Below are 23,460 nucleotides of genomic sequence, written 5' to 3'. Positions count from 1 at the left end.
GACCTTAGCACAGGGTTTTTTGTTTTTTTTTAATAAAAGAATATTTTAATTCTTCTCTTCAGAAACTACAAAGACTATACATGATTTGGAAATAAGACTGTACCAAAGTTGAATCGTCCATTCTATTCCTTCTCTTTTGCCTGGTCACTCAGAAATATAATATTATCAGCTATGATTGTTGTTGCTTGTCGCCTCACATTATTTTTATCCGTGTATTCTCCATAGTCTACTTTCCCTTCAACATCAATTCGAGATCCCTTTTTCACATACTGATAGGCCACATCTCTGAGGCCTGGCCAGAATACTGATATTCTGTGCCATGTAGTCTTTTGACTGATATCACCCATTTGGTATACTTCACTGTCCCCTGATCCCCACATCTCATTTGTTGCTATAGAAAATATTGTGACTGGATTTTTCCCTTCCACCTGTCTCATGACAGGGTCCTGACCCACTCGCCCAAGTAACTGCACACAATTTAAGGATCTTTCCAGAACTAAACTGCTAGCTATTTCAGACTCATGTCTTACAAACTGATGAAGTACCTGAAATACAGGTCTTCGAAACATGGCTTCTACTTTCTTTTTTCACAATCTAATCTTTAGGCTCTTCCCGCTGTTCTATAGCAGCCCGCCGCTAGCACAGGGTTTTGATCCTGTGCACACATACAGGGAACCTGCTGTCTCCACTATTTATCTTCTGCCTCCTGTGCTTGAGTGGAACGGTTCTGAAGACAGGGGCCTTTGTTTGCACATAGTAGGCTCTGAATAAATATTAGATAATGAACTGCATGGCATTATGAACAAATGAGAAGGCTTTGGGAAACTCTGAGTAGAGCTTTGGTATCAACCAAATTTTAAACTTTTTATTATGGGAAACATCAAACTAATTTTTAGAAAGCAGAGCCGATAGAAATTCCCCTACCCCAGGTTCCATCATCAGCTTCCATCTTCCCCAACCCAGGGCCAGTGCAGCTCTACTTCTCCCTACCTACTGCACACCCACACTGCCTTTAATCAAATCCCACCAACAGACTGTCTCCTCCACAGACTCTTCAGACTGTACATGTAGATAGCCTACCTTACAAACACATCCCTGTTTTAAGTGTAGAGTTCTCAGTAATATCCTTTACTAAACATTTATCTACCATTTCTGCAGGAAAAGATGTGTTTAAGTTACTTACTAAGGACATAGTACTTCAAAATCATCTTTGGTTCGTGTTGCTCATCTTTGGTTGTGGTGCAATGTGTCACCCAAGGATCTTGGGTGCAAATTCTAATTTGGGGGGCCTGGAGAAAACCTGAGAATCTGCATTTTGAACTCTGAGGAATTTCTGCAGCTGGTCTGTGGACCATTGTTTTAACAGCAAGGTCCTGGCATATTGTCTCATGGTATTTGTGTAGTATCTGTCTCCACAGAAACTGGGTATTTATAAACATCCACAGAAACATAGGAAGGGAAAGAGACCAGTTTCTTGCAAACCATCAATGTTCCAAGGTGTGCTGTGAAGGAAGATTCTATGGCCAGACAGGTTGAAGAAATGTTACACACTGTGGGTTGGAAATTTATTGTGTTATTGCTTTATGTGAGATGAAATTTCTAATCATATCATGACTTGGCTCAGAATTCTCCGAAGACTTCCCATAAGTCCATCATCTCAAGATTCGTGATTTTTTTTTTTTTTTTTTTTTGCAGTTTTTGGCTGGGGCTGGGTTGGAACCCACCACCTCCAGCACTCCAGCATATGGGGCCAGTGCCCTACTCCTTGAGCCACAGGCGCTGCCCATGATTAACATTTTTTGAACTTTTTTTTTTCTTTGAGACAGTCTCAAGCTGTCACCCTGGGTAGAGTGCCGTGGCACCATTCCAACTCAGGCTCAAGCGATCCTCTTGCCTCAGTTTTTTTATTTTTAGTACAGATTGAGTCTCACTTTTGCTCAGGCTCGTCTCGAACTTGTGAGCTCAAGCAATCTACCTACTTCAGCCTCTCAGAGTGCTAGGATTACACGCGTGAGCCACCACGCTTAGCCTTTTTGAACTTTTTTTGATTCAGGGTTTCTCTTAAGCATCAGCCTACAAATTTCTTGAGGAATATCTAGTACTGTCTCCACACCCAGGAACTAGGTTTGGGAAATGCTGCTCTCAGGCTGGTACACCAGAATAAGTCCTCCCAGTGGCATTCCAGATGGAAGACTCTCCCTCTGCGTCTACTCTCCTCTTCATCTCTGTCCAAGCACTGCTGCCTTGTACCTGGCAACACAGTTAAATTACCTCTCTGATCTGCACTCTTTCAGCAAGCCTCTCACTCTGCAAGCCTGACTTGCCCACAGATGCCACTCAAAACACGTAATGGACATCTGGGTAGCTATGAGCAGACAGCCTGGTCAAATGCAAGGGAAGGGGGACACTGTATCTGGTCAAGAGGAGAGTCACACATGGAGTTCTGCTCCACACAGAAGTTCTGCCAAAATGTGACTCCTACTATTGTCAGCCTGAGTATGGGAAAAGCAAAAGGCTGGCAAAGAAAGACCACTGCCTAACCTGCAGAACCAACCAAGTGACACCAGACTGGCCAGAATACACTGAAGGGAGATTCTGTTCGAGGATTCCCTGCTGTTAGGACAGGAGTGGTGCTGACAGAACCTCTCACTACCGCCATATTCTCCACAATCAGCAAACAGGTAGCCCAAAATCACATGGCTGGTGAAGGGCACCCAAAGATCTAAACTAAGCTCCAGCCACCTTCAGAGACCCCGCTCTCCACCTGACACCAGTGCTTCTCAGTCTGGATGTCTTCAGGGCTCAGCTGGTATATAGTCCGTCACTATGCCATGCAGGGATGAACCTCAGCCTAGCCTTGTCAGCACTCTCCGTTCTCAGGAGTGTGTGTATGTGTCTACATTCCTGGAAGCAGTTCCTAGTAACACATAAGTCTGCAGGAGGGATCTGGCAACCTCTGGAGTGGGGCTAGGTGATCACATTCAGGTATAAGATCGGTGCACTTACCTCTGCAACATCAGCCAGGGACCTGGACACAAATGAGTCCCGTGAGTTTCCATCCAATAAGCTGGGGCCAAGCAAAGAGGTACCACTGTTGGTCCCAATGGGAGTTGGCAACATCTTCCGGCTCTTCTCTGGGGAAATGAAGCTTGCTGCAGAGAGAGGAACAGAGGAAAATACTCTGAAATCCAACTTGGCCTAGGACAGTTCAGTGGGAGGGTCCGGAGGGTCCTGAGGCTGGGGTGGCAGCCAGACTTGGCCCCAGCCCAAGCACCTACTAAAGGCTCACATGAGGTGCTTTAGATGGAAAAGATGCTGAGAAACTGTCTTTCCCAAACCAGGATCCTTGGAGCACAGGTACAAGTCTTATTTTCTAGGAGTCCCTGGTGTCAGGCTCTGGAACCACTCCTACACCCTATATGTTGTTCTCTGGGAACAGTTCCCCAGAACTGGGCATTCAGGTTGTCTCTGACTTTTTTTGACTTAAATATATTTAACTTTGCACATGTCTGTACTGTTATATGTGACAGTGGAAGATGTATGAGCATGCTGGGTCTCTCGGCACCAACCAGATCTGGGACTCTGAATTGCTCTAGGCCATTAGGCATATTGCTCCCCACATATGGGCTGACTAAGCTGTGTGTAATCCACCCTGTGGCTGCTTGCTTGGACAGTGATCCACATGCCCTGGCTTGTGCCAGGGGCCCTGAGCCCCTTCCCCATACACTCACCAAACAAGCTGCTGAGTGAGGAGTCTGTAGAGTCACTAGGGTACCACTGAGGGTCATGGGTAGGAGAAGCAATCCAGTCCGGCTGGGGGCTGCTGGCTGGGGAGGGAAGACTCTTAGAACTGTCACCACCATTCAGCTTTGCTGGAGAAAGAGGAACTCCTTCACCTGCCCACCAAAATCCTGGGTCAGAGATGCTGCACAAGGGAAAAGTCTGATCCCTGCTTCCCTAACCCATCACTAAGAAGGGAGTACGGTCATGCAGCCAAGCACTGCTGAGCTGGGAGACCCAGCACCCTGATGGCCTCTATACCACAACCAACAACCTGCTCTCAGGGAAGGATCACAGAGCCTCCAAGATGGCTTTGTGTGGGAACAAAGGACATAGGGCAATAATAATGGCAGCAATAACCACAGATGAAGCTAAGTCTTTGCCATGATCTTTAAGTGAATCATCTCGCTGGTACTGACAGTGGGCCTATGATGGCCACATTGTTCCCAACTCATTGCTTAGGAAAGTGAGGCTCAGAAACTGGTTATCTGCCCAAGGCCACCTGCTAACAATGTGTGGGCTCATGTCTATGTGAACCCACAGCCTGAGTCACACCAGTAATCAGCAGCCACATCACTCCCCCCAAGAGCATCACTTAGGCCAGGCCCAACCCTTGCAGGTAGCAGTCAGGCCATTTCCTAAAAGCAGTGATACCCACAGGTTATCTGCCCATATTCCAAATCAGCTAGGAAAATGCCACTCTGACACTGTGTTTAAGAGGGCCTCCAGTGTCACCCTGTTCTCACCTCAAGGTCAGAAGAATCCTACCAGACCCCTCCATAGCCTCAGGTCCACATGCAACTTGTCCATTTGCACTGCCTCTGCCAGGGCCAGGCATACCTCATAGGTGGCAGGTATCCAATTCTCAAGAAATGATAGCTAAACTGGAACATTCCCAGCAAGTGTGGTGAACGCTCAGGCAGGAGGTCAAGACCCCTGATTCCAGGAAAGGGAGGCTGCCCTGCTGCTTACCATATTGGCCAGAGCTGATGGCGATCTCGATGATGGAGTCACTGATGTGTGTGGCAGGCTCTCCCTGCGAAAGCGCGTCCTCAGGAGGGCCTGGAAGGGAGATGTCCAACAGAGCAGAGACGTCGGGTGGAGAGAGCCGGGAGCAGGGAGCCTCTGATGAGGATAGTGTGGACATCCCATTCTGGAGCGGAGCCTTGGGCAGCTCAGATAAGGAGAGAACAGATGAGCCCTGCTAGGAAACAGGTATTGTTCAGACACAACCAATCAGAACCTATGACGAAAAATCAACCTTAACCTCACAGCTGGGTGGGTGAGTGATGGGCAAATCAACAGAGGTGATTAAGTGCCACTGCCTCCTACACACCTGGGGAATTTACTTCTGAAACCACATGAGAGGACTGAGTCAAGGGCCAAGCTTCAGTGGCCTAAACTGCTTCTACTGGTGCCAGGAGTTTGACAGCGCACGGGTACAAGTGGGTACTGGGGGGCTACCAGCCTGCGGCTTCTTCCTCCCTGGCTAGAAAACAGTCCTTTATCCAGCCTTGTGAGGGAAGAAGAGCACCTGGGGTAGGAGATAGCCTCCAGAGACTAGGCACAGGGGTAGGGGGCAACAAAGTATCAGGTTGATCCAGGGGAGAGATACTGGCAGGAGCAGGGTTAGGGATTAGGGCACTGCAGGGGTCTTAGGTCAGCTATTTTGTTTAGCAGTTCAAGAGCATACCTACCTGGAAATTGTCTGTCACCGATTCTTGTTCAGGTCTCGAGGGGACACTGACAAATGGGTCACCTGTGCCCTGTGAGAACCACAAGCCCACCTGTAAGCACCACGCAGTGTGCCAGACACTGCCCAAGCCACCACCTGGGACATAGCTCCAGAGTCAAGAGCTGTCTCGTCACCCTGGCCTCCTAATGGCAGAGTGACAGTTAAGAGGAAGGGTTCTAGGTGAAAATGCTAAAAGCCACTTTCAGAGTATGGGCCCTGAACTCAGATGTTTTGTTGACTCTGGGGGTGAACTCAAGTCCTACCAAAAAGAAACAGGCAGGGCTGGACTCCCTTCAGTCCTGATAGGGTCAGTCCACCCCTTCCACGAGGCAGCTCTCATGCAGGCCACAAGAGGCCAGAGAAGCTAGACCATATGGAGAAGTGGTTAAGGAGTAATGGTCAAGGTCATCAAGATACTCTTTCATGCAGGTGAGAGAAATGCTCAGTAATACTCAGCAGAGCCCCATGGGCTTGCTATTGGCCGGCTTGGTTAGTTATTCCCAGACCAAGCCACCCTCAACATGTATCCCAGCTCTAGACTCTCCATTGCCACATGGCAAGACTATTTCCCCATACGCCCTCAGTGGGTTGAACCCTCTACTGTTCTCTGCCATGGTGTGGCCTCCTAATTCAGATGCTTTCTCTAGTCCACAAGGTCCAAGCTTTCACATGGCAGCACTGGAGTCCCGTGTTATCTCAGCCCCATGTCCTGGGCTCCCACCCCAGAAACTGTGGTTAATGCTGAGTTTCAAGTCCTTTGAAGCTACTCACTCCCATGGCGGACACACGGTCTCCATTCTGGTGGGCCACAGTGGAGTCCTGAGCAGAGACAGCAGCTGCTACCTCATCTGAAGATAGTGTAGAGAGGCCAGACAAGCCCTCGGTGTCCAGGACAGGGAGGGGGCTCCCGGGTATGATGCCTGCACTTTTAGCAGCTAAGTCGATAGCACCTGGCAACAGAAATGACACTTCAAGTCTCTTCCCTGCTGATATTCCACAGTGTATCCCAAGGGGGTTCAGGAACAGCTTCTCCCTCACACCTCATTTCAGTGAAAGAGCTTAGGACTCTGATGGTTCTTCTGAAGGGTAATGAGATATAATTTAAAAAAAAAAACAACTAAAAAACCTTGTGACAAAAACCGTCAGAATTTCAACCCTTAGCCAAATTTCATATAACTATCACTGTATAGGTCACACACTTACTGGCTAGGTGACTCGAGGCCTGGGATGGAAGGACCTTGGGCACAATCGGCCTAGAAAGAGCTGCTTTGGTCAGAGAAGACTGGATGGGCCGGAATGAACCTCTCCCTGCAAGGGCAAGGATAAAAGCAAACATGTCAACCCTGCCCAATCGTTGCTTTCCCTTGTAGAGGCTTCCTTCACAACCATTGTCAGGATTGGGAAACTGAGCAAAGGTGGAAGCCACTAAACATTCCAAACACACACTAACTTGGGCAGTCAAAAATCACGCAGGCCCCAACCAGAGACATCATCTCTGGCATCTGCGATGGTGGCACCATTGTGCCTCCCAGGAGCTGCTAAAAGACTGCGATCACAACTGCCATCTTAGACTGAGATTCTGCTGTTGCGATTTGGTTTTATATTGCAAGGATTCCTGCAGTTAACAAAGGGGCATGAGGAAAAGCAATGGATAGCCCTATGGGTCTTGTAGTAAGTTACTATGACAATGACTCATAAAAAAAGGTATATCACAGAGAGTATTTCACTGAAGGACTCCTTGTATAAGCTTTACTTCAAAGAGCCAGGGCCTCCTGACACATAGACCATGGATGCCGCTCATGCTGAAAGTGTGATTCATAGCCCCCAACAACATATCTACTCCATATCATACCCGACAAGGCAGTACAGATAGAAAGTGGGCAACAGATGCAAACGCTCCACTAAATTGAACTGAGCAAGGATCCAAAACAGGTCCATCTGAGCCTGCACTGGCAGAGGCCCCTCTAGGCCACTTGCCACTCAGTCACTTTTTTTTTTTTTTGTGAGACAGAGTCTCACTATGTCACCCTTGATAGAATGCCGTGGTATCACAGCTCACAGCAACCTCCAACTCTTGGGCTTAAGCGATTCTCTTGTCTCAGCCTCCCAAGTAGCTGGAACTACAGGCACCTGCCACAATGCCTGGCTATTTTTTTGTTGTAGTTCTCCTTGTTGTTTAGCAGGCCGGGGCTGGGTTCAAACCTGCCAGACCCAGTGTATGTGGCCGACACTCTAACCAATGAGCTACAAGTGCCAAGCCCTGCCACTCAGTCTTATGCCTTGCCTACCACTGTAGCCAGACCCAGCAGGGGGCATACCAGATATGTGTTGGTAGAATGAACGCAGGAATGCTTGAAATGTCACTCAAAGAGCCATGGAAATAAACACCTACTGTTCCCAAGCACAAGGCCACACTCATGTAAAGAGGAAGAAACAGTGATAGTATGAAGCCTTAGGTCCTTACCAGTTATGGAGGAATTAGACATGATGGAGAAGGAACAAACGTTGTGGGACTGGTTTTCAGGTCTAGGAAGCAGCGTTCTCTGTAGAGGAAAAATTACAATCAAAGACATGAAAAGACTCCCATGCTCAAAAGATCACTCTAGAAATTGAGTTACAAAGGGATGTTCCAAATAAGAGGGAGCTGAGTCTAACCACAGGAGGTAAAGTGATGACAGCCTGAGACAGGTCTTGTGGAAACCAAGCCTCAGAGCACTGGGTCCTCTATAAAAGAAACCCAGAGAATCTAACCTTTCCCAGGGAAAACTGGAGGACTATCAGAATGATCTCCTTTTAATGCAGAATGTTCTTCTGCATTTGGCTGGAATGCAACTAGTTACATAAATTTGTTTATAACCACTAGATGTGGACTTTTACAAGAGATACTCCCTTACATTGGGTTTCCTCATTTATGGGGTGAAGGAGATGAAGTTCCTGGCTTATAGCCCAGAGGCCCTAAAGGGCATAAGTTGCTTCTTCATAGGGCTCCGTGGTGAATAATTATACTTCAAAGTGCTCAGATCATCTTTTGAATGGTGATGACTACCACCTAAGCAATTATATTAATCATTGAAGTTGCCAGTAATCAGAACATTAGCAAAAGGCATCTGCCAACCCAAGTGCCATGAGCCACTTCAGCTTCTGGGCATACAGCTGCCATTCTATGCTATCTTATCGAGGACTCAGGCTCACTGAGACCACTCCCTGACCCTCAGAGATGCCTCGCGGTGTCAGTGTCAGCAGAAGCTACAAAGGAGCTAACAGCAGCAGGTGTGGCCTATACACAACATGAAGAGCAGTGCACATCTGTGCTATTTCTCACCAATAGCTAACAGGGACATATCATGCTCTCTCTAAAGAGGGCCAGGTAGGGCATATTTTAGGCTTTGAGGACATACTTGACCCTGCCCTTGGGAAACAGCCAGAGATAGTACAGAAATTAATAAATGTGGCTGTGTGCCAGTAAAACTTTATATACAAAAATATTAAATGGAAAAGACCACCATCATATTGGATGACCCCTATTTATAGGAAATGCCTAGAATAGGCAAATCCATAGAGATAGAAAGCAGAGTGAGTTAATAGTGTTTCCTTCTGGGGTAATAATACTGGGGTATCAGATAGTGGGGATGGTTGCATAACCTTGTAAATAGACTATAAGCCACTAAATTACATACTTTAAAAGAGTGATTTTATGGGGTGTGAATCTTGAAAGCTGTTTTAAATTAAAAAAACAGTCAAGCTTGACTAGGACCCTGCACTGAATAGCTACAGAGCTTACAGTTATCTTTCTATTTCAAATGCAAAAAACTAAATGTACCCAGATTAAAATGCAGTTAACACTAAATTAGTCTGAATAAAGAATACCTACGATTTAGAATGCATCTTTCTTCCTAAGATCTTTCATGAAATCATTCATTTCTAAATAAACTAATCTCAAGAGAGAAAAAGATTTCTAAGAATCTAACAAAAGCATTAATCCAAAAAAAGAAATACACGTTAATAAATTTCTAGGCATAGTTATTTGACTTGCAGCCTCACTTCCCTTATCTTATACCTCAAAATGACAATGTACTCTTTCTCAAGTGCCTCTAATTCCTAAGACTTCTTCCTTGGTTTTGCACATGGCAGTTACGGGTCTTCCCAGTGTTCATTAATATGAGCACACAAGGTCTGGCTTCTGGCTAACCCACATACCTTGCCAACCGCTTCCAATGACTAAATAATTATGAATATTCTGATAATCCTTAAATATATCCTAATCTGAGACATTCTTGGGACTCGAATCCCCAGAATTTTGTCTTTTTTCCAAGGAGTTTTCAATGTTGTTCAAAGATTATCCTTACATTTAGGTACCATTAAGTTCACTGCTGCTCTTATTTACCCTCTTTAAAAGAAGGAAGAAAGGCGCATGGATTTCCCCCCATTTTACACAATAAAAACCAGTGTGTCTTGGTCAGCTCAGCCAGCAGGAGAGCCAGGGAGGCCCGGCTCAGGATGGCACATGAAGACTTGAACAAGGTGCCCTGACCTGGACCACCAATGGCTTCCGCAGGTGCCGGTTCCGCAATTTCCTGGGTTTTGGCAAGAAGAAGTCCGACTGCATCTGTAAGGGAAAGAACACCTGATCCCTGAAGGTACATTCTCCATAAACACAGGGTAGGGGTGGGGGAACCCCACCCTCAAGGTAGAGAGGCCCCACACTTACGCTGATGGAGTTTAGGTGCTGACGGAAAGTCAGTTCTGCTTCTTTACTGGGAGAGAAAAGCTTCCCATGGCGGCTGTTGGGTGGCAAAGTTGTTGGGACAGCAAAAAGGCTACCATCTGAGTCACTGCTTCCTGTGCTAGAAGAACCAGCTACCAAGAGGGGTCTTGGAGGGTTTCGCAAATCTGGAAAAGAAGTTAGAATCAACACACAAACCCTCCTCACTCAGCAGCATCTCCAGGGGTAATGGTGTTCTACTGGACCAGCAGCAACTCCAGGGGTAATAGTGTTCTACTGGAAGAAAATCAGAAAGAAATTCCCTTTATCTCAGTTGCACAAGAAGGTTGATTTTTTATTATTCTCACTGAAATTCTTCCATTTTGAGCAGATCACACTCTGTTCAATGCTTAGGAGAAGGGCAGAGAGCACATTAAGGACTTTTCAGAAGCCAGGGCAGTGGTTCACACCTGTAAAAACCCCAGTATTTTGAGAAGCCAAGTTGGGAGGATCACATAAGGTCAAGAGTTTGAGACCAGCCTGGACAACACAGTATAAGACTCCCATCTCTATTTTGTTAAATATACACATACATAAAATTTTTTTTTTCTTGTAAAGTTCTCAGAACTTTATCACTCTGGGTAGAATGCTGTGGCATCACACAGCTCACAGCAACCTCCAACTCCTGGGTTTAGGCGATTATCTTGCCTCAGCCTCCCGAGTAGCTGGGACTACAGGTGCCCACCACAATGCCCAGCTATTTTTTTTTTGTTGCGGTTTGACCGGGGCCAGGTTTCAACCTGCCACCCTCGGTGTATGGGGCCAGCGCCCTACTCACTGAGCCACAGGTGCCGCCCCAATATATCTTTTTTTTTTTTTTGCCAGGGCCAGCTTTGAACCTGCCACCTCTGATATATGGGGCTGTCGCCCTACTCCTTGAGCCACAGGTGCCACCTATACACAAAATTTTTAAACGGACTTTTCAGAGCTAGAAGAGCCTTCAAGATGACCCCTACTACACACCAGAAACCAGCAAACTTCTTGGTAAAGGGCCAGATAGTCGTCAGCTTTGTAGATTACATCATCTCTGGGGCAACTCCACTCCACTTGGCAACACAGAAACAGTTATGGACAACAGGTAAACCAATGAGCATGGCTCTGTGCCAGTAAAACTTCACTTATATGCAGGGGGCTGGATCTGGGCTGCAGACTATAGTTTGTTGAAGCCTGGTCTAATTTCCTAGTTTTTAGAAAACAGACCCACAGAAAGTAATTATTTGAGACTAGTATTATGAGATTCAATCCGCTAGCTGTTTCCATCATCACAGATGCTACAAATCACATTAGGATTCATGGTGGGGACCAGCCCCCTCTCTATATTCGTTTTTTTTTTTTAATGTAATACTGTTTATTTAACTTCAAAAACATTTCAGCATTCTAAACATACAAAAAATAACAGAACATTGCAAATGTGTTTAAGTATAGAAAGTTCTTGAACTTTCATTGATGCAGTGGCTCTTCTGCTTGCTGCTTTGCCAACAATGAAGAGTTCTACAGTTTGTTTTAAAACAAACAGTTTAAAAACTACTGCACTTAACTTAAAAAAAAAATATCCAAACACTTCTCATGCCAGCTGACCCACCTTTGTCCACAGCTAAGAATGGCAGCAGAATGTTATGTCACTATATACAAAAACAGGACAACCTGAAGCTAAATGGATGCCTGCCGCAGTGTCAACAGGTCCAGCCCACAGTGCATGCCCTGAGCTACGGCCCCTCTGAAGGGCATCTTTCCCCATGGCCTTAATGCCAAGCAAGGAGCAGCAAGAGTTGGTCTCGGTTGTTTTGTTCTTTTTACAAACTATTGATATGTACAGTTGATAACTCAGGATTTCTAGCCAATAACCATATAGTTAACACCACCTTACAAATTAAAAAAAAAAAAAAATGCCAGAAACATCTTTAAATGCCTTGTCACACCAACAGCAAAGTGCACAGAGTAAGGAGAACACGAGAGTGCCTTTTCATTTTAAAAATGTTTGGAAATATGTACAACTTTGATACAGTTTCAAGGTGCTCCAGACACCTATGGCCACTTCATGTAAACCACTGACAATTTCTAGAGCACTTTGAGTCTATAATATGATCATGATCAAATTTTGTGATTAAACCTAATGAGGGCAATAGACATTTCTCAATTGAGAGATGTGTCATTTATGGCGCGCCCCTACTCTAAGGTATTCACAAGGAGACAGATAAAAACAGTTTTTTATTCATCCTCTTCTTCCTCCTCTTCTTCATCTTCATCTTCCTTTTCCACCTTTTTCCTGGCAACTTTAGTGGGACCCTTTGCGCCATCAAACTTTCCTTTAGATATAGTCAGTGACATCCTTCTCATACTTCTCCTTCAGCTTGGCTATCTTAGTGATGTAAGGCTGCTTTTCATTGTCACTTAAGTTATTACACATCTCACCCAGCTTTTTTGCCACATCTCCAATAGAGATACCAGGAGTTGTAGACTTGATCTTGGGGCGGAATTCTGAACAGAAGAGGAAAAATTCAGACGGTGGCCTCTTGGGGGCATTCGGGTCCTTCTTCTTTCCTCCTTTAGCTGGTCCACAATCCTTCATTTCCCAATCATAGCAGACTTCTATCAGCCTTTGCCATTTCATCAAATTTAGACTTCTCTTTCCCAGACATTGCCTTCCACCTTTCACAGCACTTCTTGGAAAATTCTGCAAAATTTACAGGGACCTCTGGGTTTTTCTTCTTATGTTCTTCTCTGCATGTCTGCACAAAGAAGGCACAGGCAGATATCTTGCCCTTTGGTTTCTTGGGGTCACCTTTAGCCATCTTGACTGTATTGTTTGCTAGTCTGGATAGCGCAGGGCACGACGCGTGGCTCAGCATTCTATTTTCTTTTTTGAGACAGAGTCTCACTAGATCATCCTTGGTAGAGCCATGGCGCCACAGCTCACAGCAACCTCCAACTCTTGGGCTGAAGCGATTCTCTTGCCTCAGCTTTCCAAGTAGCTGGGACTTCAGGAGCCCACCACAACACCCGGCTATTTTTTTGTTGCATTGGTTAGCTGGCCCAGTCTGAGTTTGAACCCACCACCCTTGGTGTATGTGGCTGGCGTTGTAACCACCGCTATGGGTTACATACGGGGAGCCCCCCCACCCCACCCCGCCTCCCGCTCTATATTCTTTATTGCAGATTGGTGAGATCAAACTGACAAAGGCTCCATGGTCCAGGTCTTCTAAACATTCGTGTGGATTTCTAGAATTACTGGCTCTTTTGTCTATAAGCATCGTCTTTCTTTCAGAAAGAGGAAATTAAAGAGTACATAGAACTAAGAAATTTAAACGTCAGAATGGAAAGCGGAAAAAGACTATACAACCAACAAGCTAGCCACTCACTGCTGAGCTTGCTTTTGTTCACAGGGACTCAGAGTTGGCGCCTTTTTCACCAGACAGCCAGGAAGGAAACAGAAGGAAGGGGAAGGAGAAACAAGAAAAGCAACTTCAGAAGGACTAGAGCCTAGCACAGCAACAGCCTAAATTTCCTCAAAGACCACCAGGAAGGACTCACAGCAGATATGAGTCTTCCAGCATGTAACAGGCAGGTTATTAACATTACTAATTAGAGAAAACATAAAGCCAGTGACATTCTCTGAAAGGAAAATTATCTTGGGAAATCTTTAATACGGCAGGACACTATGTGTCTGTTTAGCCAACCAGTGGCTATGTGTTTCGGTATGCATGGCCAGACCAGAGCTTTGCCTAATTCTGGGAGGCTGAGCAGATGGGGCTGCTGCTCACGTGATGCAGTCATCAGAGCAGTCACAGCACCCACAATGGCTGCAGTATCTGCAGCAATGCTGCCCGGGACTACAAACTTCATGTGAAAAGAGTGGAGGAGGCGTCCAGGGCACAGAAGGGCACACCCAGCCCTCAGGCCCTAGTGGTCCCTGCCTATGCAGTCATTCTCACCTCATCAGATTAGTCTTAGGAAGAGCAGAGGAACTAGCACAGCTCATACTAACCCCTGGTGGCACCTCCTCTGTGCCTGGGAAAGGGGACAAGCGGGCATAGCCATAGAAAATGTTCTTGTGGCTCGGCGCCTGTGGCTCAAGCAGCTAGGGCGCCAGCCACATACACCTAAGGTGGCAGGTTCGAATCCCCAGCCCGGGCCCGCCAAACAACAATGATGGCTGCAACCAAAAAATGGCCAGGCGTTGTGGCGGGCGCCTGTAGTCCCAGCTACTTGGGAGGCTGAGGCAGGAGACTCACTTGAGCCCAGGAGTTGGAGATTGCTATGAGCGTGAGGCCATGGCACTTTACCCAGGGGGATAGCTTGAGGCTCCGTCTCGAAAAAAAAAAAAAAAAAAGAAAAAGAAAATGTTCTTGTAAAATTTACCATCCTGGCTATGATAGTCTGTTTTATTATAATATGAATTAAAAGTAAGTAAAACTGATGTCTAAGGGAAACAGGTCATGCTCATCTTGGGGTTTTATGTCCCCAGTAACATAATTTATAAACCTTGAATTTGGATTATTTCCTACATACAACTGGCACAGAGCACACTATGGACAGCAGGTCATTCCATCTTTCTTTCTAGGACTGCTGGCATAACTCCTAGTTAAAATCTTCTTTATTCTAATAGTTTAGAAACAGAAAACAGATGCTATAGATTCAGGAACAACCTTCTCAAGTCAACCTTCTGTTAAGTTTTTGGTGGCCTCATGACACCTGCTGCAAAGCAATCAGACTGGCAAAGGCTACCCTGTCCTCTGCTTCTTGCTTGCTCCTACACCCACACCCTAAAGCCCCTTATGATAGGCCTTTGCACTCGCCCTTCCCATAGGAGGCTGCGATTTCTGTACCTTTACCCTATTTCCTGGACCATGGCACACCTGTGCCCTCAGCCTCAGCACAGCCCCCAAAAGCCCAGGACCATGGATGGCGCCTTCAGGTTGGACCAGGCATGGGCAAGCAAATCCTCCTATGCCTCACCTGAGGAGCATGGTGTAGAGGTGGGTGGGAAGGTCTTGCTGCTGCGGAGAGTGGCCTGGTTTCGGGGGCAGCGGGGGCTGCGGGAGCTGATGGTCACAACTTTCCCTGGGGGTGTTGTTGACTGTTCCTCCTGGGAGGGCCTCACTGAGGCTGTGGACGTGACACTTGCTTCTGGAGCCTGGGAAAGAAATGGGCCAAATAACATCCAAACTCAGCATATGAAAAATGGCTCTGAAACAGGTACCCTCCTACTCTTCACTTGCCCGTGAAGTCCAAGACTCAGAAATCATACTTCCTCAACAGCAAAGGTCAGTTGAGAGGCATGGAGCGACTTGCCCTGAAGTCACTCTGCAGCTTACCAATTCTAAAGATCAACAGTCAAGTGAGTAATGAGTACCTTCCTATGTCTTCACTGCCTACATGCTGATGGTGCCAAGGGCAGGAAGCAGGAAGGGCCTGGTCTGTGCCCTCTCTGAGAGAGGATGCAGGGATGTGGGGAGGCACTGAATGGCAAGTGACAAAACTGCATCAAAAAGCCAGCCTGAGATAACTCTAGTAGTCTCTTCTACTTGTAAGTCAGAGTAAGAAAATACAGCTTTCCAAAATCAAATGATCATAGTCAAAGGGTACTGTGTGGCAGCCTGAGGGTTTTTGCTGGCCCAGGATGCAGCTGCAGACCTGGGCAGAGTCATGGGGTCCCTGCCATAAACCACAGATGCCCCACTACCCTGGGAAGACTGGGCTGATGTCCTGGCCCTCAGCTCTCTTACTTCTCACTCCTGGCACCCACCCCAAGGTCCCACCTTGCACAAGCTCACCTGTGAACGATGCATCTGTGCTTTCAGCATAGCTTTGCAGACTCTGTTGGCTCAGCCCCTGGGCCCAACCCCCTTTGCTGTTCCACAAACCTCATGAGCCTAGCATCCCTTCTTCACATTTTCTACTCCTTCCTGACCAGTTGAGCCAGCCTTTAGCATCTCCTGATCTGTGGGGCTTGGACCTTCTGGGGCACTTGCCTGTCACAGCTGTACCCGGTGAGAAATGGCACTGGGCAGGCTCGGCACCCATAGCTCAGTGGTTCACGTACTGACCACATACATAGACTAGCGGGTTCGAACCTGGCCCAGGGCTGCTAAACAATGACAACTGCAACCAAAAACTATCCAGGCGTTGTGGCCTGTGCCTTTAGTCTCAGTTCCTTGGGAGGCTGAGCCCAAAGGTTTGAGATTGCCATGAGCTGTGATGCTATGGCACTCTACCGAGGGCGACACTGAGATTCTGCGAAAGAAAGAACGAATGAACGAATGAATGGAAAGAAAAGAATGAAAAGAAAAGAAAGAGAAAGAAAGAAAGGAAAGAAAGAAAGAAACGGTACTGGGAGAAGCACCCCAGACTCATGCAGTTAACCTCTCTAATTCCAGGTCTCCAGCTTCAGCTGGGCCTCTGGCAGCAGTTCCCATACCTTAACTGGACCAGTCACCTGGGGTTGGCCCATACAGATGACTGGGCCTGCCCCAAATCTGCCTTCTTCACAAGTGTCCAGTAATGTGACCTGCTTGGCCAGGGACCACTTGGGGCAATGTGCTCTGAGGCCTGGTTGTCATCGTTCACATTCTCACCCTGCTGCATGCCTCTTCCCTCTCTGGATCCTGCCCTGCCTCCTTCCTGGGACACCCAGACATGCCTATCTCTCCTCAATCCCCTCCCATGATTCCCAAGATCCAGACCTGAAAAGTCTTTAGGGCAAAGGTTCTCAACCTGTGGGTTGTGACCCACAGGAACTGTATTAAAGGGCTGTGGCATTAGGAAGGTTGAGAACCACTGACTTAGGGTCTCCACTCACTCAACCCAACCCTCTGACTATAGCTATGCCAACCCAAAGGGTCCCTCTCCTCCCTAGTGTGCTTCCCAAGGCTACCTTCCCCTTCTGGCCTAGCCCAAGGGGTGCTTGAGCACAGGGTCCAGTCACCAGCACCCCAAGAGCCCCATCTGTCCCAGAGAGCACCCCCCAGGGGGCAAAGGGCAGGAGCCATGACCAACACCAGACATGCAAGGACCTTATATACAGTCCTTACTGTGAAAACCCCCAGCCCAGTCCCTATAGGTCCTGGCACTCGAAGGTCCCCCCTCCCACCGTGGTTCTTTCAGCAGCTTGCTGAGCACAGGTGCTGCTTTCTCCACAGCCACAGCCATGCGATCCTGTTAGACCTAAGGGTGCAGGATAGGGTTATCTCACCAGTGGTGCCTTCTGCACTCCATTTGTGGGCTCTGCTGACTGGCCTCTATATGGTAGAGGACCCCTACCTAGGCTCCAGGACCAGACTAAACAAGGAGCCTCTAGAACAGTGGTTCTCAACCTTCCTAATACCACAACCGTTTAATACAGTTCCTGTGGGTCGTGACCCACAGGTTGAGAACCGCTGCTCTAGAAGATACCAGATCACTTCAGTCAGCTGCCCCTAGGACAGCCACCCTGGGAGAGGCCCATGTTGCACGCACCTCAGGAACTGTTCTGTCCAGCCCTCCCCCAGCTCTGCTCCTCTACCTTAGCCTGCCAACATCCCCCATTCTTCTGTGACAGCCTCCCTCATCACACACTGCCTGCACAGCAGTGGAAAGGGTCTTTTTGAGATAGCACTCAGGCTCTGTGCCCCTGACTAGAGAGTCAACAAAACCCAGCCTAATTAGTAGCAGGAAAGCTAAAGCAAAGTATCCTAATCACCAGAATTCAGTCCATAACCACATAAGAAAAGGGCTAAACTTGTCTTACGAGTAATATTTCTTAGGACCACAGGAACAAAATACTGACACAAGCTAATTAAGACGCTGGGCTGTAAAGAAGGCAGACCTATCCAAATTTAAGGTCCTTAAGCCAGAAGATATCCCCATACTAACTTTATTCTTCTGTTATGATCTCATTTTAATGCAAAAAGTCACAACCAGGAGTAGAGATTTTGTGGGCTAATGGGACACACAATGCCAAGGCAGCATGTAATGGGACTGCGCGGCCACAAGACCCTCCACCTCTACATACTTATGCGTCATCCTGTTCTCATTTAACCCTCTTTACAAACTCTCCCTAAACTCCCTCCAGGGAGCCAGACCAAAGGCTTTTTCCTTTCACTGCCTCCCTCTGCATGAGTCTCAATAAAGCCTTGCCTCTGACTCCCCTTCTCATCCTGTTGATTTCTGTCATACATGCACACAGGGGTCTGTGCCAGCACCACTCTAGAGCAGGAAAGGCACCCGGCACACCATTTTAGAAACTTGCAGCAGCTGCTCAGGTGAAGCTGGATCGCAGCTACCCCTGCATTTGCTGTCCTGTCCCCCAGCTGCATGTGGAGGCCTAGCAGATTTATGGGAGCACAATTAGGGCTCAAAGGTGTCACCTCTTGGTCATCTTCCAAGCCTCTATAACAGGGACAATGTCCAGCCCCCTCAATGTATTCCTGGTGCCGTGCAGAGAATGAGGCCCAAGTAAGAGCTCTAGTGCCCCTACATGAGTGGTCTTCAAAGAGCCTCTGCCTCCCTGATCAGCTGGGCCCCTGCCTGTACGTCCTGGACCCCACACTGTATGCAAGCCCCAGCCACTCAACTGACAGCCCTTCAGGCTAGATCTGGCTTCCCTCAGGGAGGCCAGCAGGACAAAGTGATATCCATGAGAAGCCACGTCTACTCATTCCTGCTTGCCAGCAAATGTCATACACCCCAGACTCTGTGTCAATGTGTGACTTTGAAAGATGCTTTGAAGACAAAACAGGACAGAGTCCACTCCCCTATGCCCCATTATTTGCCAAGTCATTAAAAGATAAGTAACCCTGGTCCTCAACTTTTCCCATGTGTAAAGGAATGCCTGATGGGGTTAGTGACGTGCTTCTGTAACCCACACCCAGACTCTGACGTGAATGCACATGAGTCAAGCCTGCTCCCTGGCATATACGCCTTACTGGTGCACTGTGTGGGGAAGACTATGGAGTTTCTCTAACTGTGAGCCTTGGCCTCCAGTCCTCAGCAAGACTTCTGGGTGAAACTAACTCTAACTCTTTACAAGCTTGGCTTTTGTCTGCATTCGACAACCCCAACCCACTCACCAGCTTGGGGTTGACCTCGGTGGAGATGAGCTTCACGAGGCAGCGAAGGAGGTGCTGCTTGTGCAAGGTGGCATGTGGAGAGCTGAGGCTAGTGCCTTGGCCCTGCCCTCCAGGCTCCTGGCCCTGCCCTCCAGGCTCCTGGCCCTCAGAGCCCAGCACAGCCAGCCAGTCATACTCCAGTTGCAGCTTGCTCGGCTTGCCCATCATGAGGTAGACTTCGGCCAGCGTAAGGCTTTCAGAGGTCTGCAGGTTCCAGCCCTCCTCTCGGAGCTGCTGGGCCAGCCGGCTGGTGGGGACCTCCTTTGGGGGCTTGGTGGCAGGCTGTCCCTGAGGCGGCAGAGGCTCTGAGGGGCACCCCTTCTCCTGGGGCTCCTCTGCAGGTGCATCTGCCAAGTCTTTAGTGCAAATATCTGGCAGGAGCCCAGGCCCAGCTGGGGTGAGGTCAGCAGCCTCCTTGTTGCCAATGGTGGGAACCTCTGGGAAGACAGCCTCACCAGGAGGAGGGTGCACGCCCCCCAGCTGTGTGTCCATGCAGCGGCACTGCTCAGGGACAATGAGGTCCTGACAGGACTTTAAGTAGCGGGGTAAGGGGTCTAGGATTGAAAGCTCGTCCTCCAGGTCTGGAAGCTGGCTGCAGGCACATGGCCCCATTTCTTGGGCCCCCAGCTTTTGGGTAGGGCCATTCCCACCCTCTACAGGAGCCACTGCAGGGGTCTTTTCCAAATATGGCCCAGTGTCGTGGTGCCCAGAGGGAAGCCTGTCAGGAGCATCAGGGCTACTCAGGCTTGGGGTGGCCCCTTCCCCAGGGGCACTTTCAGGGGAACTCTCTCCAGAGCTCTGTGACATGTCAGTGGTAGGAGGGGGCCGCCCCCCGCTCTTGCCCTCAGCACTACCCCGTGGGCACTTCACATGGCCCCGGGCTGTGCCCTGCCCACTCTGGATGCCTAGGATCTGGGCAGGGGGCAGTGAGTGGACGTCCTTGGCACTCTGCTTGCACCGGCCACCCTCCTGCCAGTGCACGGTACAAAAGGCCTTGGAGTGCACCACTCGGGCCACACCAGGCAGAGGTGTCAGTGTGCAGTTCTCGCCCGGAAACAGGTGCAGCGTCACCTTCTCCTGTGTGGGCGCAGTGCAAGAGTCCTGTAGCTGCCGTTCCTCTAGCGTCTTCCTCTAAACACACTGTCAAGGAAGGCTCTACACTGAATTAAACCAGAGTCACACTCCCCCTTGGCACCACTGGGGCTTGAATTATGACCCTGACCCTGACCGAGGCTTTCTTCATGCCATTACTAAAAACTGCTGTCCCAGGCAGTTGGCATCTTTAGGAAATTCATATCGGTACATCATGGAAGCCAAACAATAATATGAAGCTGGGTGGGCTGTCCCCTGGTCACTTTGTTCATCTTGCTGGCAGGAACATTTTAGGCACACCGCATGGGCCAGATAGCAGGCCAGTTACCTCAGGGAAGGGTGGCTGTGACCAAGTCCTAACATTGCAGGAGGTCAGAGAAGGGGCTCAGTACCCACAGCTCAGCAAGTAAAGGGCTCCAGGTTAGAGCTGTAACCCACAAGCCCCCATACCATGACAGGTACTAGGGAGCAAGACCTGCTTCCAAGTAGCACATGAGCACAGCACATAAGCAGAGTTTGGAGAGTTCCCTTTAGTTGGAAAAAGATACAATTCGCACTTCCTGGAGTGCCCATTTCTGCTTCAAGAACTCGATGAGGCTGGAGACTTTACGATGAAGCTCCACAATCATCCTAGAGAGACACAGGTGAGGGAGGTGAGCCTGAGACAACAGGGATGGGCCTGCTGAAACACTGTGAAGCTGCCTATAGCAAGACAGTGTCAAAGAGAGAAAAGGTACCAAAGAGGAGGCCCTGGCTGGGACCTTTTCCTAAAAATAAGCTTTTTCAATTGAGATCATTGTAGGTTTGAGCAGAACCGTAGAAAATGATAAGAATCATATACCCTGTGCCAGTCCAAGATCTCAACTGGAACACGAGCACTGGTATGATCCACCACCCCATAATAGCAGCAATTGATGGGTTTAAGAAGGTGGGTCTGAGTAGCCTTCATTAATTCCAAGAAAATAAAAACCCAGCAATGGAAGCAACAAAGTACTGACATGTGGTACAACACAATGCACCTCAGAAATATGTTCAGTGAGAGGTGCCAGTTGTGGAGGGCACTTGTGTGTGACTGTGCCTCCAGGAAAGGCCCAGAATAGGCAAATCTGACAGAACATAGACTAGTAGTTGCCAGGAGCTGGGGAAGGCTAAGAATTGAGTAACTGGGGTCTTTTGGGGGGTAATAAAAATGTTCTGGGATTAGACACAGGTGGTGGGCGCATAGCACTGTGAGCGTACTAAATGCCACTGAACTGTAAACTACAAAGTGGCTAATGGGTCACTTTATGTTAATTTTACCTCAATTTAAAAAACATACAAATGGAAAGGCCCATTCCCCTGGGGGTACTGGCATGAGAGGAATAGGAAGGGCTTGACAGGGACAAGAGGGAGGCTCTGCAGCCACTTGCCTTTTTCATCACAAACTCCCAGGGCTTGCCCGTGGCCCATGAGACCACTGCCCAGGTGTGGAAATGCAGCTCACTGCTCCCAGGAGCCCCAGAGTCTGAGGACCCTAAAGACAGTGTGTCAATCTCACACCTGTCGTCATGGGATGTGAGAGCACTAGGGCTGCCTTCTACACGCTAAAGGCCACATTATACCTGAGGCGCGGATTCTGAGCAAGGCTCTGCACACGGGCCCAGGCATGGTTGTTGCGTGGCTGCAGCTCTACAGGAACCCTCAAAGGCAGGCGCACAGGCTTCTGGTCCTCTTCATCACTCAAACCTGCAATAGGGAAGGACTGTGAAAGTCTTGTGCAGACCAACCTGAGGCAGAAGGCAAAGTACCTCACCAGAAAACCAACAGGATGAGAGAGAGCTATGGGCAGACTGTCTTGCAAGGAGAGGTAAGAAAAGCAGATTTTACGCACAGCAAGGAAGAAAACTCCAACGTGGCTGTAAATGGTTGAGCACTGGCATAGACAGTGATGCAGTCCGGACCACAAAGAAGCCCTGAGAGACTACTCTGTTAGAGGTTTAGCTCTAGCTCCTAAGCTAAACTTGGGGTGCTGCGTGGATACATAGCTATGGCAAGGAGAGTTTCAAATTCCAAAGCAGCTCATTCATAGGACTGGGATTAAATGGGGTCAGACAGAAGGCAACAGCAGAGACATCTGTAGCTCAACCAGCCTGTGATTAAATGGGACAAGATGGTGCCCGCTCCAATCCTGTGAACAATAGCCTATGCCAGCCCCTTCCCCTATTCACATACCATCTGGATCACAGAGCTTCTTCAGGGCCCGGCACATGGGTGCTTTAATCCGCAGGTTCCTCCCTTTGTAACGTACGGTGGTGGCCCTGGGAAAAGAATTTTGAATACACCATACTGAGGCCTCTGAATGCACAGAAGGGCGGGCCAGTACATCTGAGAGGTGCTAATCCAGGGTAGGCAGAGCACCATGTTGGGATCCCAGGACAGACAAGATGTGGTGACTCCAGACATCCTGCTGTTCTCCCCACCACACCTCACATTCCAAGGTGCTACATACAGGAAATGCACCCTCTTCTCTGGCCTCATCTCCTGGAAAGGATACTGCACTGGAGGACCCTCAGATGGTTGCCCTTCCTCCATCTGCTACAGTTCTGTGCACTCTTTCCTTTTTAGTCCCTCAAAGCAAAAGCTCTCAAGCTACCTCTATGTGACCTCTCTGTGATCTCTGAATCTGTGTGACCTCTCAATTGGCCTCAATATGACCTCCCTGTGACTGCTGAATCCACCTTTATGTGAGCCTTCAGTCCACCTCTACATAACCTCTATGTAACATCTCCATTACTACCTAGCCACATCAGCCTTGCTCCCAAGCCCTCTGTAAAACACACTGGCAGGACCCAGGCACTGGCAGGCAGAGGTCATGGGCTGTCACATTCTCGCTCCCCCCCCCCCAACAGCCTATAGGTGGGCCCAGAGCTCCGTTGTAAATGGATTAAAGTTATTTAAAGAATAATTGTAAAATTAATTAGTATAAAAGGGTGAAAAAAATAGTTCCTTCTAAAAAATAGTTGAAA

At 48.3% G+C, this 23,460-nt stretch overlaps 1 protein-coding gene and 2 pseudogenes across 3 annotated transcripts in view; all 3 read right to left on the bottom strand.

Moving 5' to 3' along the window:
- The window catches only part of CRAMP1 (cramped chromatin regulator homolog 1), a 67,135-nt gene that overhangs the window by 4,332 nt on the left and 39,343 nt on the right, over positions 1 to 23,460 (bottom strand). For both annotated transcript variants that reach the window (XM_012805826.2, XM_023513766.1), the window contains 14 exons: positions 22,667 to 22,752; positions 22,057 to 22,180; positions 21,004 to 21,085; positions 19,325 to 20,494; positions 15,234 to 15,411; positions 10,224 to 10,405; positions 10,047 to 10,121; positions 7,980 to 8,058; positions 6,719 to 6,823; positions 6,287 to 6,465; positions 5,478 to 5,546; positions 4,753 to 4,981; positions 3,732 to 3,896; positions 3,007 to 3,152 (listed from right to left, as the gene is read on the bottom strand). In XM_012805826.2, coding sequence (XP_012661280.1) covers positions 3,007 to 3,152; positions 3,732 to 3,896; positions 4,753 to 4,981; positions 5,478 to 5,546; positions 6,287 to 6,465; positions 6,719 to 6,823; positions 7,980 to 8,058; positions 10,047 to 10,121; positions 10,224 to 10,405; positions 15,234 to 15,411; positions 19,325 to 20,494; positions 21,004 to 21,085; positions 22,057 to 22,180; positions 22,667 to 22,752 — 2,869 coding nt within the window. The remainder of the gene's footprint in view (positions 1 to 3,006; positions 3,153 to 3,731; positions 3,897 to 4,752; positions 4,982 to 5,477; positions 5,547 to 6,286; positions 6,466 to 6,718; positions 6,824 to 7,979; positions 8,059 to 10,046; positions 10,122 to 10,223; positions 10,406 to 15,233; positions 15,412 to 19,324; positions 20,495 to 21,003; positions 21,086 to 22,056; positions 22,181 to 22,666; positions 22,753 to 23,460) is intronic.
- Positions 40 to 626, bottom strand: LOC100951556 (annotated as a pseudogene). Its single transcript, XR_002773620.1, has one exon. The product of XR_002773620.1 is annotated as a single-stranded DNA-binding protein, mitochondrial pseudogene (transcript).
- Positions 12,407 to 23,460, bottom strand: part of LOC105887075 — a 19,845-nt pseudogene continuing 8,791 nt past the window's right edge.

The sequence above is a fragment of the Otolemur garnettii genome, unplaced genomic scaffold, assembly GCF_000181295.1.
Source record: "Otolemur garnettii isolate 467f Iridium unplaced genomic scaffold, OtoGar3 scaffold00044, whole genome shotgun sequence".
Classification (NCBI taxonomy): domain Eukaryota; kingdom Metazoa; phylum Chordata; class Mammalia; order Primates; family Galagidae; genus Otolemur; species Otolemur garnettii.
This window is presented reverse-complemented; position numbering and strand designations above follow the sequence as displayed.